At 43.5% G+C, this 19,233-nt stretch overlaps 2 protein-coding genes across 5 annotated transcripts in view; both read left to right on the top strand.

Moving 5' to 3' along the window:
• The window catches only part of NUP160 (nucleoporin 160), a 383,543-nt gene extending 377,121 nt beyond the window's left edge, over positions 1 to 6,422 (top strand). Inside the window, exons 35-37 of the mRNA XM_069091646.1 lie at positions 4,159 to 4,284; positions 5,104 to 5,208; positions 5,418 to 6,422. Of these exons, the coding sequence (XP_068947747.1) occupies positions 4,159 to 4,284; positions 5,104 to 5,208; positions 5,418 to 5,504 (318 nt within the window). The 3' untranslated portion in view covers positions 5,505 to 6,422. The remainder of the gene's footprint in view (positions 1 to 4,158; positions 4,285 to 5,103; positions 5,209 to 5,417) is intronic.
• A 6,867-nt stretch (positions 6,423 to 13,289) lies between these two features.
• Positions 13,290 to 19,233, top strand: part of FNBP4 (formin binding protein 4) — a 27,477-nt gene continuing 21,533 nt past the window's right edge. The window contains exons 1-3 of one of the 4 annotated variants that reach the window (XM_069091642.1): positions 13,290 to 13,449; positions 13,576 to 13,782; positions 15,463 to 15,558. In XM_069091642.1, coding sequence (XP_068947743.1) covers positions 13,305 to 13,449; positions 13,576 to 13,782; positions 15,463 to 15,558 — 448 coding nt within the window. In that variant the 5' untranslated portion in view covers positions 13,290 to 13,304. Of the gene's footprint in view, positions 13,515 to 13,575; positions 13,783 to 13,972; positions 15,354 to 15,462; positions 15,559 to 19,233 lie in introns of those variants that run through there. The other 3 variants (XM_069091644.1, XM_069091645.1, XM_069091641.1) reach the window with 3 other exon arrangements.

Here is a 19,233-nt window from a genome sequence, read left to right as displayed (position 1 = left end):
GCTGGTCATGTACCCCAGGACCTCTACCCTAGACCACAATCCAGATCCAAGCAGGTTAAAGCAAGAGTGATTACCCCTCAGACTGGTAGCTGGTCCCCCTACAATCTGCAGGTTAGGAGCTAAAGCCACCACGTGGCTGGGGCTCTATGGCAGCAGTGCCTCAGCAGCTTCTCCCTCCAGGGGATAAAGGCCCAACTGCACTCCAGAACTACTGGATCCCGAAGTCCATACTGCACTGAACTCTCACTTTGTCCTTAGCATCTATGTGTGAATAATTCTGGAAACTGCCACAGCTGCTGGTGATCTGAAGTCCCTCCAGCAGGCAGCTGGTCAGGCCCAACCTGAGGCTAAAACCTCAATCTCTTATGGGGCTGGACCTGGCTCCCAGAGTGCCATGCTGGCCACTTCCTGCTAGCCTTCCAGACTGTCCTCAGCAGGAGGTTAACTTCTGTGTCATTTTGTGGGTTCTGTAGCTCCAAAGTTTGTTCAGAGTCACCTTTCACATGAATTGGAGTAGGTGGAAGCCAGAACCCTTCAAAAGTCCTGTTTCTACTCTGACATCTTTACTTCGCCCCCCAAATCTGACATTTCCTACCTATATCTTGAGGAAATCCAGCTCTCCCTGACAGCCATTAACCAGCTGTTTCCAGATTTTGTGAATCACATGAAAGACAAAGGGTTCTATAGGTTTACTTGGGTTTGCACATAGGGAGAGAGGGGAGGAAAGCATGTGACAGGTAACAGAAGGGAGGTTTGATTATTGAGAGAGAGAGAAGGTAAAATTCAGAGCTTAAAACAGAAAAAAATGATTTGCAAGAAATTTAGGAGCTAATAAATTGGGCTGAAATAGGATGGAATTGCAGCAGAAACAGTTATGGGAGAGTGGACAGAAGGCTGACTTTGCAGTCAGGACTTGGTTTGAATCCTGGCTCTACTTCTTATTGCCTGTGAGGCCTAGGACAAATCAGGGAAGCTTCTCAGGCCTCAGTTTCCTCCTCTGTAAAATAAAGAAGTTGACCTGTATGGCTTTAGAGGTCTCTTGCAGCTCTGTATCTCCCTGATTAATTGGAAAGGGTTTTCAGCAGGGACTTGAATACAAATCTAGTTGAGCCTTTTAGAGAGAAGGGACCTTGGGAATCAGCTAATTCAACACCCTTAGCTCACAGAGGAGGAACTGGACCCAGAGGGGGGGAAGTGATTTGCCCCAGTCACCTGAGCCAATAAGGAGCAGAACCAGAATTCAAACTCAGGTGCTCTGACTCTTAATTCCTTGCCCTTTACCTTGACGACTTGGAGCTTTTGTTATACCTTTCATTCTGTTCCTTGGGGCATGTACCTATATATACTGCTGTTATTTACCTACCATTCTGGGAAATACTGGCTGGCTGCCTCTCCACCTATTTCCAACTAGTCTTCAGAAATGGAAACAGAGACAGGCAGGTTAAAGTTTGCCCTTTGTCACATAGCAAGTACACTGAAGAGCAGAATGCATTCCCCTCATTTGGTGCGGTCACACTTTTGAAGATCTCCAGCTTGCCCATCTTGCAGGCTTCTCCAACTCAGTACAATCCTCAGAATGTTGCCCTCCTAGATCTTAACCCTTCCATGAAGCTTTTTGGAGTGCCTGTTCCATAACAGACAAACATCTTTCATGTTAAACTTCTTACTTTCTCACTCCTGTTCCATCTTCTGACCTTCACAGAGATCTGGCTGGCTCCTTGCTGCCTACAAATTGATTGTCTTCCCCTTTCCTTAAAAAATGCTTCACTTTATAAAAACAAACCCTTACTTTATAGTCATCCCATAACTCTCCTTCACTTCATAGCTGGGCTCCTAAACAAAGCCATCCATAGCAGGTGCCTTCTCTTCCTCTTTTCTTATCTAAGCCCTCTACGTTTCAACTTCCAGTCCCCTCACTTAAGTGAATCTACCCTCTGCAAAGTTAACTTCTTAATTACCAGATGCAGTGGCCTTTTCTCAGTTACCATCCTTGACCTATGCAGCATTTAGCACTGTGGATTATCTTCTTGTGGATCCTCACTGCTCTCTCTTAGTTCTTGTCCTTACTCTCTGACCCCTTATCCTGAGTAAGTGTCCTTTGGTGCTTCTTCATCTGTGTCACACCCATTTGTCCTGGGTGTCCTCCAGAGTCCTTTTCCCAGGGTCTCTTCACTCTTTTCTGTCTCACTTGGCCACCTATGGGGTCAGTAAGCTCCATGCACACAATGTCCAAATGTGTATAGCTAGCCCTGGCCTTTTTCCTGGTCTCCAGTCCCATGTTACCAACTGCCTTTTAGACATGTTGAATTGGTTGTCAGGCTACCATTTCAAACTCAACATCTCTAAAGCAGAAATCATTATCTCCCCTATCTCCCTTTCCCCCAGAAAAACACAAAAACAAGGGGCGGCTAGGTGGCGCAGTGAGTAAGAGCGCCGGCCCCAGAGTCGGAGATCGGTTCAGCCTCAGATACTTAACACCCACACAAAATAACTGGCCATGTAACCTTGGGAAAGTTACTTGACCCCAATTGCTTAAAAAAAAAAAAACCCTCTTCTCTTCCATGCTTTGGTATTACTGTCGAGGGAACCAGTATCCTCCTAAGCAGCCCAATCTCACAGCTTCAGAGTCATGCTCAACCCCTCTCACCCTACATATCCGACCCGTTACCAAATTCTGTCACTTCTGTCTTCATAACATCTCTCATATATGTCCCCTGCTCCAGTCACATAGACACAGCCCTGGTTTAGGCCCTCATCACCTTTTACCTGGAGTCTTGGTCCTAGACTAGGACGGCAGCCTTCTGATTAGACTCTCTGCCTCTAACCTCTCATTTCAATCCATCCTCCACTCAGCTGCTATGGTAATTTTTTTTTTTGGAGGCATTCAAGGTTAAGTGACTTGCTTAGGGTCACATAGCTAGCAAGAGTCTGAGGGCAGATTTGAACTTCAGCCCTCCTGACTCCAAGGCAGCACCTAGCTACCCCAATTTTTCTAAACTGTAGACCTAACTATGTTATCCCCCTGCTCAGTGAGCTCCAGTACTTCCTTATCTCCTGCAGGATGAAATATAAAATCCTCTGTTTGACTTTTAAAGCTTTTCTTAACCTGGACCCTTCCTACCTTTACAGTCTTCCTTCACATACTCTCTGACCCAGTAACATTGGCTTCCTTGCAGTTTCCAGCACCTCCTCTCCCACCTCTATGCCTGAAATACTCGCCCTGCTTAACTCTGATTCTTAGCTTTTCCCTGGCTTCCTTTGAGACTCAGTTTAGAGAGACTTAGTTTGAGACATCTGCCAGACTTTTCTCCATCCTCCCAACTGCTAATGCCTTCTTAGATTGTGTCACATCTACTCTATATTTATTTTGTTTATAACTGATTCACAAGTTGCCTCCATTAGTATCTAAGCTTTTTGAGTACAGGAGGACTGTTTTTGCCTTTCTTTGTATATGTAACACTTAACCACATTGCCTGCTTATACATTATAAGTATTTGATAAATGCTCATTGACTGACTGATTTAAAAGTATTTAAGATCACTTGAGTACTTTCTCATACACTGTTAGAATGGAGAAAGAGAAAAAAGGCTCCTGTGTATGTGTGTTTAATTGCTATGAAAATATAACAAGCCATGTGTTCTAGAAGAACTTGAAGCATCCCACTTCTTTTTTTTAATTCATCTGCAGATCTTTATCAAACTAACTAGCAGTAGTCACCATAAAGGTAAGTTCTCTTAGGGGCAGCTAGGTGGCGCAGTGAGCAGAGCACTGGCCCTGGAGTCAGGAGGACCTGAGTTCAAATGCAGGCCTCAGACACTTGACATTTAACTAGCTGTGCGACCTTGGGCAAGTCACTTAACCCCAACTGCCTTGCCTTCCCCCTCCAAAAAAAAAAAAGAAAGAAAGATCAGTTCTCTTTTGGAAAGGGACCTATTTCAGATTTTCTAAGAATAATCATAGTCTTTAGATGACACCATCCCTAAGAAATTCCCCTCCTTCCTACTCAAAGAAATCAGAATTTCTGCAGAATGAGTTAAACATTAGGACTCCAAGGCCCTAGACAGTACTTGTACCTTAACTCACTAAAATTCTCAGTTTATTAAGTGTAAGAAGGGGGTTCAATAAAATACCGTACTGTGCCATCTTTCCCTTTTGCAGAAAGTTGATGCTGCCGAATTACTCCGTCTGTACTTGAACTATGATCTTTTAGAAGAAGCTGTGGATTTGGTTTCAGAGTATGTTGATGCTGTACTGGGGAAAGGACATCAATACTTTGGAATTGAGGTGGGCATAAATTGACATTTTTTTTTCTGGTTAGGCCAGGTTCTGTAATTAAACTTCTCTTTGGATCTTAGTACCATTCGGGTTCTAATTAATTACATCACTGATTTTTTTCCCCTAAATTATAAGTGTTTAATACCTCCATTTTTTAATTTGTGGAATGGGAATTAGGAAAAAAAAAATGTATCTCATTTTCCTACCTTAAGGGGTTGTGGTCAGAGTTGGCCTCCATAAGAAAAAACACCATATAGATGGGGGACAGTGTTATTTTTCTCTTTTAAACAAAAAAATACAAAGAAAGTCCACATGGTAGCATTGTTTTTTTTTCTATTAATTTAAATCAATTTCTGGTGGTGTTCTGGTTGTAGAAATGGTGACTATATTAGTCCTTAGGAAGAGACTGGACTTTCCAAAGAAAATTTAGTACTAAGTGAACCAAAATTTGCTCTTTTATTTAAGGAAAAGACTGGTGTGTCTAAAAGCAGTTAAACCAAGGAAGAAAATTAGGTCAAAAATACCCCTGTGTTCTGTATTCAAAGCATTTACATTACATTTTTTTAAAAAAGCTTTGAAGAAAAATGAAAGTATATGCTCTTTTTTTTTTTTAAGCAATTGGGGTTGAATAACTTGCTCAAGGTGTGTGCTAAGTACCTGAGCCCGGATTCGATCCCAGGTCATCCCGACTCTGGGGCCGGTGCTCTTACTGAGCCACCTGGCCACCCCTAAAGTATATGCTCTCTTAAAGGTTTAGAATAGAAGTAAAAAGCTTAGAATTTTTGAAGTAATTTAGTTCATTTTATAAAAGTTATCCTTTCCTTTTAGTTTCCACTGTCTGCAACCTCTCCGATGGTGTGGCTTCCATACTCTGCCATTGACCAGCTTCTTCAATCACTGGGAGAAAATAGTGCCAACACACACAACCTTGCTGTAAGTGATACACTTCATTAGGAGCCAGCAAGCATGTTACTTTTATGCCCTTCACTACCTAGGCCTTACAGTTGAAAGTGAAAAAGAAGGGAAGATGCTGGCAACTTCATTAGCAATCTGGGTTCTAATTGATGCCAGGAATGAGCATGCTTCTTTTCTGACTCCTGAACTGCCTCATGAGCATTTGACTTTTTTTTTCTCTCTTTCAGCTGCATCAGAAAATACTTGACAAATTGAATGACTACCAGGAAAAAGTCGATCGGGCAACACGAGATGTGTTGTATCGCCGACACTAATATCATGGACATTCTAACCTTTGCAACCTCTTGGTGCCTCCTAGGGCTTGAGACTTTCCTCTCCGGGAGCCCTGCACTCAAGGCTGATTTCTGTAAACTGTAAATGATATGTACAGTGTTAAGCCTGAATCCATCTAGAGGCCAGCAAGGCAGAAGTCATGCAGAGGTCCTTGTACTCACTTGGCTGGTGGTGCTAATACACAATTTCTGGTTTTCAATATTGGTCTGAAGCAGCTGCTTTTGTATATGATTCAGGAGCTTTTGTAGAGTTTATATTTTTTTAAATTACTGAAGACATTGTTTATGTGCAAATCAACCAAGAAAACAGGCTGGTGATTTGTTGTAGTGAACAACCGAAATCAACCACTGCAAACCCTGTCATTCCCCATCACGTTTTGTAGTTCAGCAGAATCATTTTGAACCAGAACTGACATGTATTTTCCATACCAAAAAAACCAGCCTGAAAAGATTGCTCCCTTTCTTGGTCCTTCATTTATGGTGAGATCGTGTTATTGTTGTTTTTGTATGACCTTCAATAAAATGTAAAATATCTTGCCCAAGCCAAGACTGAACTAACACCAGGTGTTTGAAGATGACATGTTCCGATGTTGATCCTGAAGCCAAATTTGAAAACAGCTCTTGATTTTATATTGATAAAAATGTTCCAAGTTTCAAAGTCCAGCTTACATAAAAATACCAGATTTCTACATTCAGTTCTGTCACAATGTACTGTCTCAATCTAGGCTGGGTATGAGTCATTTATGGATTGATTCCATTCAAGTCTTACTAAGGGCTGGACCAAAATTAAACCTCCCTAGTCAGAGGCATTCGTGTCTCAAGATTTTGAAAGAAGATAAGAAAATCTTCTGTGATTTTATTCTGTATATTAAAATTTATTGATCATCATCTTTTAAGAAACTAGCTGTGTATACTTTGGTTTTGTGCATGTTGAAGAATTTCTTTGACTTTGCTCTAAGCTCGGCATTTTGTGGCCATAATCAGAGCCATATTCATTGTACTTCTGTTTTAGGTACTGTTTTAGGTACAGAAGGCTCTCATTGATTAAATGATGGGTTACATTTTAGTGAAGTTGAGATTTGGTGTGTTTATCAGTCAGGTATTAGTACTTTAGATCTTTCCCTTCCATTGGTGGAATGAAAGACTTTGTTCTCTGTTAGAGGAGTTTCAGTCATTAGTCAACAAATAAACCCCAGTTCTGGAGAGGATTTGTGGGTAGACAAAGGGATAGACTGACTGCATTTATTTAGCACCACGTGCCTAGCACTAGGAATACAAATACAAGTAGAGAGACAAGTCCCTGCCCTCAAGCAGCTTCCATTCTAAAGGAGAAAGACCACACATAAAAGGGAGCTGAAGGGGCTGGTAGAGGTTGAGAATATCAGGGCCCCTGAAACTAGACGTGATTTTGTCCATTTATTAGGAATCCAAGGAACTCATCATAGGATTTTCATCTAAAAAGGTACCTCAGCATTTCTAGTTCTCCCTTATTTTATAGCTAAAGAAAGTGAGGCTCACTAACATCTACCCATTATTCCTAGCTCTGGAGATGTGGGAAGGAGCTCTCAACATCAGCACTCAGCTGCCATTCAGTATGGAGACACAGAACAAGGCAATTGAGAATCATTAAATAGTTAACAAAAGCAAAGTTTTATTTGTGCTAACATGGGAAGAATGTACCACAAAGCTCCAGTGGCTTTTAGCTTCTTAATATGGTATTCCACATCTCCATATGAAAATAAGTCTGATAGGGCTAGATAGAGTGAAAGACAGGACCACTCTCTTGGGCTTCTGAAATCCACCACTTGTGAGGGGCCTAGACTCCCATGGCTAGGGCTTTTTATTCCAATAGACCAGGAAGTTGTGTCAGGAAAGCTGGAGGCCAATCAGGGTCAGCTCTGTCCTTTAGGAAAAGCCTTCCTGTGCTGTTGGTCCTGTCACAAAGGCCAACCAGGAAGAGATTAATCCCTCTTCCACGTGACAGCCCTTCCTGTATTCGAAGACAATTCTGTTTCTTATAGATGCACTTCTCAGATCTTTAACCCAAGCAGTGGATAGAGAATGCTGGGCCTGGAGTCAGGAAGACTCATCTTCCTAAGTTCAAATCTGACCTCAGATAACGTTATAGTTAACCCTGTGTGCCTCAGTTTTGTCGTCTATAAAAGGAGCTGGAAAAGGAAGTGGCAAACCATCTTTGCCAAGAAAAACCCCAGTGGGGTCATGAAGTGTCCAACATAATTGAAACAACTGAACAAAAACAGAATATCCCCATTTACTTCAACTGATCTTCATCTGCCACAGTCTCTGTTCAACAAATATTCTTTTTTTTTTTTTGGAGGGCAATTGGGATTAAGTAACTTGCCCAAGGAAACACGGCTAGTTTGTGTGGGTGTGGGTGTGGGTGTGGGTGTTAAATGTCCCGAGGTCAGTATGGAACTCGGGTCCTCCTAACTCCGGGCCGGCGCTTTACTCATTGCGCCACCTAGCTGCCCCTCAATAAATATTTTTAAACTACTATGTGCCAAGCAGTCCTAGGCTGGTTCAAAGACAAAAAAGAAAGAACTGCTACCTCAAAGGAGCTTATATTCTATTGAATAGACCCAACATGTACCAAGCAGTGATGTCTTGTGTGAATCGTGCTTGCTCTAGAAAGAACAATACTCCTAGTGAAGCCAGGAAAGCTTTTATTTTACGTTCCTTGTGAATGGATAACTCCTTAAAGGAATACACTCACTCAGACAAATGTACGGTTAAGGTTATTTATTTCCTGTTCCCGATTCAGATTTCCCCACTTTGTTCTCCTTTGGCTAGATGGAACTTCCTAAACCACCTCTTCCATGTTCTTGATTTGTTCCCCCTCCCTTGTCATGTATCACATGTGCATTTAATTTAGCTTGCTCCTCCCTAGGGATGTGTTGGATAATGTTAAAGTGCTCCTTAAGCATGCGTACAAACTTCTGACCTTTTACTTGCTCAGAAGCCCAGTTCTGCTAGGTCACATCTTGGATTAGAACCAGTTACCTCTGACTTCCCCTCTATCACTCCTGCAAAGCTGGCAGTAGTATTAATCCTGTGGAATTCCTTCTTTTGTTTCTCACTGTCTTATCTCTCTTTTAAGCAAATGAGTTTGACCCCTGTGTTAAAGGGTGGTTTGATGAGGCTGAATCCAGCTATGTATGACTCCTCTGGTCCTCTGAATGCAAACTTTAGAGCCAAAGGAAACCTTGGAGTTCTAGTTTAATTTTCATTCATACAGTGACTGAGTTGGATTCAGAATGACATTCCAAGTCCCATCAACTGTCTTTGCATTTTTGGCCAGCAACCCTGAGGGTTTTCCCCTCCCAGTTTGATTTTTTTTTTTTTTTAGTTAAAGGGGCCATCCCTTGACTCACTTCTTGAAGAGGCCTATTCACTCAGTGTGAGAACCAGAAAAGGCCTTAGCCTAAAAGGGCCAATGTCTCCCATTGCATCCTGGGTCATCCCCAGTCATCCTGATGAACATCTGGCCACTGGATCCAGATGGCTCTGGAGGAGAAAGTGAGGCTGGTGACCTTGCACAGCCCTTTCTCACTCAAATCAAAGTCAACTGCAAGTCATGGCATCATTTCCCTGATGCCATGGTCCTCTTCAAAAACAAAGGGCAAACACAACAACCTGCTGGCCTGGAATGCACTTCCCCCTCATCTCCATCAGTTTGAATGCCAAGTTTCCTTCAAAGTCCAGCTCAAACACCACCTCCTACATGAACCCCACCCTGATCTCCACAGGAACAGATGCCTCCTCTACCCTGAAATTAACCGGTATCAGCACTTCGAGACTAAAATGTCATTTTTTTCTTCTCTGGGTCTAAGCCCATTCCTGAATCATAACAGTTATTTAATAAATGCTGGTGGAGTGACTGGTTAATTTGGAATCCTAAATGGTGAATGGAGAGTGTTGGACTTGGAGACCTGAATTTCAGTCTTGCCTCAGACACTTAATAGTTGCCTGATGCCTTGTGTCTGCCTCATTTTCTCCAGTAAATTGGGGATAACAATAGTAATAATAGCATTTTCCTCACAGGGACGTTGTGAAGACATATGTACATGTAAACGACGAGGTTGACCCATGAATTGCCAGAGCTAGCTCAGTGTTTGGGAGTCTCTGAAGAGAAGTGTGGGAAAGAAGAAGGATTAGGCTTTCTACCATCCTGAAGGTCTACAGAGCCATTGGACTGACCTCATTGCTGCATGCCCGGTATACCAGCGCCATGCCAGGAAGCTGAGTCACTTTCACTTGAACTGTCTTAGAAAGATGCCAAAGACCTGCTAGGGTTCCAGACACTGAGGTTCTCTCTAACTGAACTGCCGGGTAGTCAAACTACTGTACAGACTGCAACTCTGATAGCCTGGCTAAGTAGCACAAATGCCAAACACACATTTACCTAAAAGACAATTTTATGGAGAATTCACACAAGGCAAGCATTCACGCAGAGGTCAGAAGAAGCAGTAGAAGGACAAGGTCTCTCTTTTGAAACACTTTGAACTCAATTGTGAGACATGAGAGATGCTGGCACAGGACCACCCAGCATGGCATGCCTGCATCAGAGAAGGCATTGTGCTCTATAAGCAAAGCAGAATCACAGCAGCTCAAAAGAACTGTGAGATAGGCAAATCTAGAAACAACTCCATCCCAAATTCTTTTTATTTTTAACTTTTAAATTTATTTTTATTTTTTTTGCCTTTTGGAGGGCAATTGGGGTTAAGTAACTTGCCCAAGGTTACACAGCTAGTTTTTTTTGGTGTGTGTGGGTGTTAAGTGTCTGAGGCCAGAACCAAACTCCGGTCCCCCTGACTCCAGGTCTGGCACTTTACTCACTGCGCCACCTAGCCTCTCCTTAAATTTATTTTCGAGTTCCAAATTTTCTCCTCCTTCCTCTCCATTGCCACCGCCCCCCAAAATGGCATGTAATCCAATATAGGTTCTACAAATACCCTTACATTAAACATTAGTCAACTTGTAAAGAAGAATTATAACCAATGAAATGAACCATGAAAAAGAAGAAACAAAACAAAACAGAGAGGGAGCAAATAGTTTGCTTCAATCAGCTTTTAGACTCTGTAATTCTTTCTCTGAAAGTGGATAGCCTTTTCTATCATAAGTCTTTTGGAGGAGCTGTCTTAGAACATTGCATTGCTGAGAGGAGCCCAGTCTATCAAAGTTAGTCATCAGAGATATAATGTGTCTGTAATTAATTGTGTACATTGTTCTCTGGTTCTGCTCCCTTCACTCAGCATCAGTTTATATAAGTCTTTTCAGGTTTTTTTGAAGTCTGCCTGCTCTTCATTTCTTATAGCACAATAGTATTCCATTACATTCATATACCACAACTTGTTTAGCCATTCCCCAATTGATGGGCATCCCCTTGATTTCCAGTTCTTTGCCGCCACAAGCAAGAGTTGCTATAAATATTTTTGTACATATGGGTCCTTTCCTCATTTGTATGATCTCCTTGGGATATAGCCCTATAAATGGTATTGCTGGGTCAAAGGGTGTGCACATTTTTATAGCCCTTTGGGCATAGCTACAAATTGCTCTCCACAATGGCTGGATCAGTTCACAAACTCCACCAACAATACATTAGGGTTCCAATTTTCCCACATCTTGTCCAGCATTTATAATTTTCCTATTTTGTCATATTAACCAATCTGACAGGTGAGATGTGGTACCTCAGAGTTGTTTTGATTTGCATTTATCTAATAGATAGTGATTTTGAACATTTTTTCATATGACTATAGAAATCTTTAATTTCTTGCTCTGAAAATTTCCTGTTCATATCCTTTGACCATTCCTCAGTTGGAGAAATACTTGTTTTCTTATAAATCTGACTCAGTTCTCTGTATATTTTAGAAATAAGGCCTCTATCAGAGACACTGGTAAAAATTCTTTTCCATCCCAAATTCTCAAACAGATTATTTGTGCCTGACCTGTGGAAGAGACTTGTGAGCTCATATTGGTGTGATCGACCACAGCTGGATACACTGTACCTTGACCCCAACATAGTGATGTCACTTTGGTCCTCTTCCAGAAAGATGACCAATGACCAAGTTCTAAAGATCAAATGAGATAACATTTGTAAAGCACTTTGCAAATCTTAAATAAAACACTATATAAATGCTAGCTATTGCTTTTGTTCAGATTCCATCTCGGATGTCATCTCTTATCTATTGTCTAATGTTATCTATTGTCTCTAATGCTCTATGACTAGGGGCAATTCTCTTAATATCTCAGACTCGATTTTCTCATATATAACTTTTTTTTTTAGTGGTACCGGTCCTGTGATTTCACTGGTTTAGGGAAGGCACTCCTTCTACCAATTACAGTTCAACTGTGAATCTGAATCTGAAATCTATAATCTTGGAGGGTTGCCTAGGATGCTGAAAGTTATGCTACAAGTCCAAGGCAAAACTTGAACTCAGGCTTTCCTGATTCTGAGACTTACTTTCCCTTTACTTCACCACGTTTCTCAAGTTCGGTTACTTCAGTTGTGTCCAACTCTGTGACCCCATTTGGGGTTTTCTTGGCAAAGATACTGGAGTAGTTTGCCATTTCCTTTTCTAGATCATCTTACAGATGGGGAAACTAAGCCAAACAGGATTAAGTGACTTGCCCAGGTCACATAGTAAGTGTCTGAGGCCAGAAGACTTTATGGGCCAAAGACCTCTGGCAAATCTCAGCTACTCAGCGTTGATGGAGCACAATGATTAGTGCCAAGATGATCCTGAAGAGATGGGTTGAATACTTCCATAGTGTTCTCAACACACCACCTTTCAACCAATGTTGAAGCCATTGATTATATACCTCAAGTTGAAGTCAGTCCCTTTATAGCTGAACTTCCAACTGAAGAAGAGGTGTTGCATGCCATTAGGCTCCTCTCCTGTGGCAAAGAACCTGGTGCTGATTCTATTCCAGCTGAGATTTACAAGGGGGGGGTCCACTGCTTATACAACAGCTGACTGAGATCTTCCAGGTTATATGACGAGAGGAGGTTATTCCGCAGGAGTCCAAGGATGCCTCCATTGTCCATCCCTATAAAGGAAAAGGAAAGCGATTGTCCTGTGACAATCATAGAGGGGGAGAGGGGGTTGGTTCCTTTCTCTTAGTCCTTGCTGGCAAGGTTCTTGCCAATCTGCTCGGAGAGCCAGCGTGGCTTCTGCATCTATGTGGTGTTTGCTGTCAACAACTCCAGCAGAAATGCCAGGAGCAGAACAGGGGTGTGTCCACCACGTTCCCTGGTTGGCCTGAGCAAGGCCTTCCATGCTGCCTGGGACCTGGCAGAACCCTAATAACTGTTTATCGGTGGATCGACAAAGGCACTGGCCACTCCGTGTCAGGCCTGGTGCCAGGTACTAATAAGCTCTAAGTGAAATCGTTTCCCCCTCAAGGAGCTTACACTCCAGGGGAGGGACACCAGGTACACCCCGAATCAGACCCCAGACAGAAAACATATACAAAAGAAAAGACAAGGACAAGAAGAGCTCTCTCCAGCCCTCAGCCCGACCGAGAAAAGACTGTTACGTAACAGAGACATTAGTCAGTGCCATCAGCCAATGGCGCGCTCGGCTAGGGCCGGCCCCGCCCACTGGAGCTGGCGCGTGCGCGCTGGCGCGCCGGTTAGGCGCGGTGGGCCTCGGGGGCGGGGAGTGGGTCATGAATATTGATCGCGTGCGGACGTGCCAACGCCGCCCGCCCTCCCCCTGCTGGCTGTCTTGACGCGAGTGGCGGCTGGCGCGGAGGCTCGCGATGGGGAAGAAGTCGCGGGCGGTCCCCGGCCGGAGGCCCATCCTGCAGCTCTCCCCGCCGGGACCTCGGAGCGGCGCCGCGGGGCGCGACGTGGACCCCGAAGCCGAGGTTGAGGCTGACGGAGCGGTTTCCGCCCCGGCCCCGACCCCGATCCCGGCCCCGGCTCCGGCCCCGACCACGGCCCCGGTCCCGGCCCCGACCACGGCCCCGGCCCCGGCCCCGGCCCCGGCCCCGGCCCCGGCCCCGGCTCCGGCTCCGGCTCCGGCTCCGGCCCCGGCCCCGGCCGCGGCCCCGGCTCCGGCCCCGGCCCCGGCTCCGGCTCCGGCTCCTGCCCCAGCACCGGCCCCGGTCCCGGCCCCGGCCTCGGCTCCTGCTCCGGCCCCGGCCCCACCGGCGGCCCCGGCCCCGACCCCTGCCCCGGCGGCAGTAGCGACGGCGGCCACCGTGGCGACCTCCCTGGAGGACTCGCCCTTGGAAGGTAAGGAAAGGCCGCGCGGAGCCTCGGCCCCGAGTAGGAGTCACGGCCCGCCTCGGGCGCGCTGCCACCGGGAACACTCTAAACTCGAGTCCGGGGCTTGGGGCCTAGTCCGGCCCGGAGCTCCAGGGCTGGGCCTGGAGGGGTGGAGGGTGAGGGAGGGAGAGAAAGGAGTCGGGGGCCCCGGCGGGCAAGGAGAAGCCGCAGCAGCCGCCGCCCCGCGTCTGGTCTCCGGCTGGGGAGGAGCCTTTCTCGAAGGACTCGCCGGATGACGCCGAGGCCAGGGCTGCCATCACGGCCCGGGAAGGAGCGGGGCCACACGCCGGGAGCCCTGCAGGTGCGCGAGCACCGGACCAGCCACAGCCGGCCTTCCCCGACCGCCCCCTGCGGCGCCTTCACCCGCACCGCGCGTAGCGGTGGCCGGCGGCTAGTCCGAGCCTCGTGTGACCGAGGAAAGTGACTGGGCCAAGGTCACCCCCAGGGCTTCCGAGCCAGAGCTCTTCGCTGCACATGACAGTGACAGTGCAGCGCGTGCGTGTGCTTGGAGCCAGCTGAGGACCACGGCCTCGTCCGTGGGGCTCCCTACACCTTGCCTAGCGCTTGGAAGTGAATCTGACAAAAGCCTGATTGGCAGCAGTGTCAAAAATAGGACGTTCCCAGAGAAGTGGGATTTACTTCCCGATGTAGGGCTGCAGCATCAGGATGGCATCCCCTTAGAAGTTATCAGATGACTAATGAGCTTTTAACAGATCTGGAAAACACTCCCATGCCACTTAGAAAACGTTATTTTAAGAAAGAATGTAGATTTAGGGCGGAAGAGACTTCAGAAGTCATTTAGTCTAACCTACTCATTTTATAGAGGAGGAAACTGAGGCACAGAGGAGTTAAGTGACTTGTCCAGGTCACAGTATGTAATAGAGTTTTAAACTGGGTTCCTCTAATTCTAGATTTGGTCTGTGTGTGTGACTGAGAAATGGAAAGACTGTATTATATTGCTTTTCAGATGAGATGGCCACTGTGACTGAGAGTAATCATTTAAACATTAAGTTTTTAGGTTTTTGAATGGGATTATTTTTAGATGAGAAGCAGCTTGACCTGTATGTAGAGAAAGAGAGGGCTAAAGGACCAATCAGGAAATTCTGGATTCAAGTGTTGCTTTTTGACATATACTAGTTGTGTGACCGGGTGATCCCTGAATCTGTCACCACTCCAGGCAGCTCTCTAAGATATAAGTTTTGGCCAACTTGAGATCTGCATCCGGGGAGGAATTGTGCACTAGGGCTTCCAGACAATGATGATATAAGGGGTTTGAATAAAAAATTTGCAATGCTTTTTTTACTCAATTCCGAAGTTATATGATGAGTGTAAAGAACTCTATTTTTTCCAGTAGCTGTGCTGGGACTGTGGGTGTGGAACATGCCATATACTGTCAGACTTTGTTGATAACTCCTTTATTTTCCTCTTTTAGTTTTAGCAAGGGATGGCTTGCTGGGTAGGAGAGAGAAGAGGGATACCTTCAGAAATGAAGGTGATGTCAAAACAATAACGGTCAAAATTTAAAACAATTTTTAAACGTAAGGAACTAATTTTTACGCCCTAAGTCATGTTGAGTGGTTTGTTTGGTTTGGGGCAAAATTTTTAGATGTTATTTGTAGTCTGAATTTTCTTTACTGTTCCTTTCAGATGAACAGGAAGTTATTCCAGAAGTTCCCAAAGTCATTGTTCAGAATACCCCCAAACCAGTCATGCCGACCAGACCTACCACTGTCAAAGCAACAGGTACAGATGTGACTCTTTGATTTTTTTCCTTTCTATCTTTCTAGGATAATTAGAGTTAACTAGCAAATTTTGAATTGATTATAGTTGTCTTACTTATTTAATACCTATAAAACAAAAATTCAAAAATCTTTTATTTCTGACTTGTCTCTGGTTTGTGTGTGTGTGTGTGTATATATATATATATAGCTCACCCAGTTTGAGGCAAATTTAATATTGGGAGAATTCCCCCAATAATTTCTTTCATTTAATAATTATTTAAAATTCAGGCAACTGGAAAAAACTGAAATTCAGCTGCCAGAAAGTATGGTAGTGCTATCTAAATATACTTTGGAAAATTTTACAGATTTTTACAAATTAATTTTACAAATCTTAATTTTTCTTGTACTCTTAATAAGCTGGAAAATTTTAATTATGGTCCCACAAAATTGAAGCATATGCTGTAATTAGTTTAGGGATAAGATTTTTCCCCTGAAGCAGGGGCATAGTGTTGCTATGTTTTATTAATAAAACATAATGTTTTATTTATTTACTAAATTTTATCTACTGCAAAAAAAAAGCAACCAAATTTTACTAAATTTTATCTACTGCAAAAAAAAAGCAACCAAATTTTACAGGGCTTGTGTATTTAAAAAAGGGTATCCAGAAGAAAATGAACTTTCAAAATAATACTTTTGATAAAAACGTAGTAGAATGATCATTGCAGTAAGGTCAGAGCAGTATCCCATATCATGAAGATTGGTTTCCTCAGCAGGCACTTAGTGAGCAGAGTGTTCAAGGTGGGTAAATTCTATGTTTAATGCTTTAGGGAAGATCCATAGAAGACTCAGACCTGATCCCTGTCTTGAAAGGATTGATAATGTTGTGTGTCAAAAGCTGTATGAGGCAGGGTGTGTGCTAAGTCAGCATAAACATTATTGCTCAATAAACTGAAGTTAGAGAAAAGACTTGCCAACTCAGGCTTTGCATGGAAAATGGTTGAACCCATTCCTAGAAAAGGCAGGAAGAAGAATTGTAATCTGAAGTACTGCTGCCACCCTCATTGCTGACATTCATGAAGAGCTTTATACCCATTATCTCATTGCATCCTCACAGTCTGCCTGTAAGGTAGAAAGTACAGATAGCCCCACTTTGTATGAGGATGAAGAAAACCAATGGCCATTGCTCGCTAAATATCAGGTGAATTGTGTTCCCAGGTCTCTTGGGACCACAAGCTTCTAGCTTTATTCTAACCCAGTATAGTCCATGGCCATTTCTTGCCTGAACTATACAGCTGTCTCTAAAGTAATCACATTCTCTCCAGCTTCTCTCCACTCCAGTCCGTTGGATGGACCACGACTGAATTAAGGTTTGCAGATGTTGTTCCCAGGCACTGAAAGCATGAAGTCCCCATTCCTTAGTCTAGAATTCAGGGTCCTGCCCCTCCAAGCTTAACTCCCATCCTTTTAACGTGCACATTTCTTGTTGTAACCAAGTTTGAGTCTGCTGTTCACGTCGTGGCTTTTATATATTTGCTCTGCCCAGAATGAGCCCTTTCTTCTTTGCTTTTCCAAGCCCTGCCTGTTCTTCAGAGTCCCTGAAGGGCTCCTTGATCCAGTGGCCCACTCAGTGGCCATTTAATCATGTTTAGTAGCTTTTTCTGCATGTTCTGGCCTACCTTTTTAAATATACCCTCATAGAGTGCACTGGACAGTTCGCATTTGATTAGAAGGACAGTCTCACATAGTGCAGATCTATAAGGGAAAGATGGTGTCCACAGGCCAGGGCTAGAATTGGGGCACTTAGTTGAAATTAACATCCTGACTCTTCCCCAGTCTGATAATGGAGAGGCAGTGGGGGATCACAGTAGAGGCCAACCTGGAAGGCAAGCTGTAAGTTACACCTCTAATACCTCCGACAGGTACTAGCTGTGGGCTCAGCAGTTTCTCTGTTGGCTCCAGCAACTTTCAAACAGTGGGTTGTGGGAAGGGGAGAGTTTCTTACACTAATGAACTTAGACCTGGACTTCCCAATATAAAGCATTAGCACTTAGCATTGAAGGGGCACAGAAACATTTAAAAAGTTTAAATGAGTCTGTTTTCATTTAAAAAGTTGTAGGAGTGGGGCAGCTAGGTGATAGCAGTGAATAGAGTACCAGCCCTGAAGTCAGGAGGACCTGAGTTCAAATCTGCCCTCAGACACTTAACACTTACTAGCTGTGTGACTTTGGGCAAGTCACTTAACCCCGATTGCCCCCTCCAAAAAAAAATAGGAGTTGATTTCTCTAGGAGAAAAAATAGCTGCTTACTTATCTATTTTAGGTGATCCTGATATTCTCTTGGAAGATTTTTTTTTTTTCACTAATCCATAAGTGAAAATATGCATAAATATTTTAGCTTTAATTCCATGTCTATTTAATTACTTAGACTAAGCTGTTAATCCAATTCATTTTGTTTTAATTTCCTGTACCCATCTTCTCTTTATTTTTCCCTCCCCACTTCTTTCTCTCTCTCTTTAATTCTCTCAATCAGAGCACATATAGTCATTTAGAATCTGAACCCACTGTCATTTACTAATAAAGATTTTTAAATATGATAAATAATAGACTGTAAAATAGTTTTATCAGTCCCCATTAGATGTACTTAAAATTATTTTTTACTAATCATTTTTATATTCTTAATGACTTAGTCATTAATGCCTTTTGTTTGAAATTGTAACCAATTAAGTATTCATTTTAGGTTTTGTTGAATTTAGGAATAAAAAAGGCATAAGCTTCCCCCACTTTAAAAAAATGTATCCAGTGTTAAGTGGCTTGAATATCATGTGTAAGATTGTTTATTTTTGAAAAAAACTTTTAGTATTGATATAAATGTTAAAAACAAAGTATTCTATGCTAAAGACATTTCCTAATCCAATATCCCTAATTATCCTCCCCTTTTTTTGAGGGAGGAAGGGAGGACAGTTGGGGTTAAGTGACTTGCCCAAAGTCACACACCTAGTGTGTCAAGTGTCTGAGGTCAGATTTCAACTCAGGTTCCCCTGACTCCAGGACTGGTGCTCTATTCACTGGGCCACCTAGCTGCCCCATTTGGGTTTTGTTTTGTTTTGTTTTGTTTTTGTTTTATATTTCCCTTTTTTTAAGTCTTACTAATGTAGGAGGATTTTATCTCAAGATTAAAAAAAATTCAAAGGAGTTAAATTTTTAATTGCAGTTTACTAAAATCCTTAGGAACAGCAAGCAGCAATGAAAAAAGTTAATGAATGAAAAATGAAAACTTACAGAAATTGCAATCCTCCATTTGAAATCTCAGCCTTTCTGGGCTTTTCTGAGGAAGGTGCTTTAAAACACTTTTGGAGATCTGAATTGTTCATGTTAGTAGAATGAATGCTAACTTGACATGGTAGAAAGTAATCGAAGAAAAAAATTAAAATTTTTGAAAATTATGCCATTGGTAGATAATGTGAGTTGCAAAAGCTCTGAGCTGAAATTGAACTAAAGCCAATTTGGTGTCTGCCCTAAGCCTAGCACAAAGGTATCTGGCAAAGCCCGCCCCCGAGGCAGTCTGAGGAGGGTGACCCAGGCCACGGGGGAAATGCAGCAGGGGAAGCTGTGCGGCACTGCTGGAGGGGGGCAGTGAGAGGCTGCTGTACTTCCAGCCTGTGATGAAGGGAGACGCAGGCTCCAAACAGAGTGATAAC

Source organism: Petaurus breviceps, unplaced genomic scaffold (genome assembly GCF_028583685.1).
Source record: "Petaurus breviceps papuanus isolate PSGF00001 unplaced genomic scaffold, PetGlider_PUasm1.0 188, whole genome shotgun sequence".
NCBI classification, from domain to species: Eukaryota; Metazoa; Chordata; class Mammalia; order Diprotodontia; family Petauridae; genus Petaurus; species Petaurus breviceps.
Note: the sequence above shows the minus strand (reverse complement) of the source record. Positions and strands in the feature narration are given on the sequence as shown.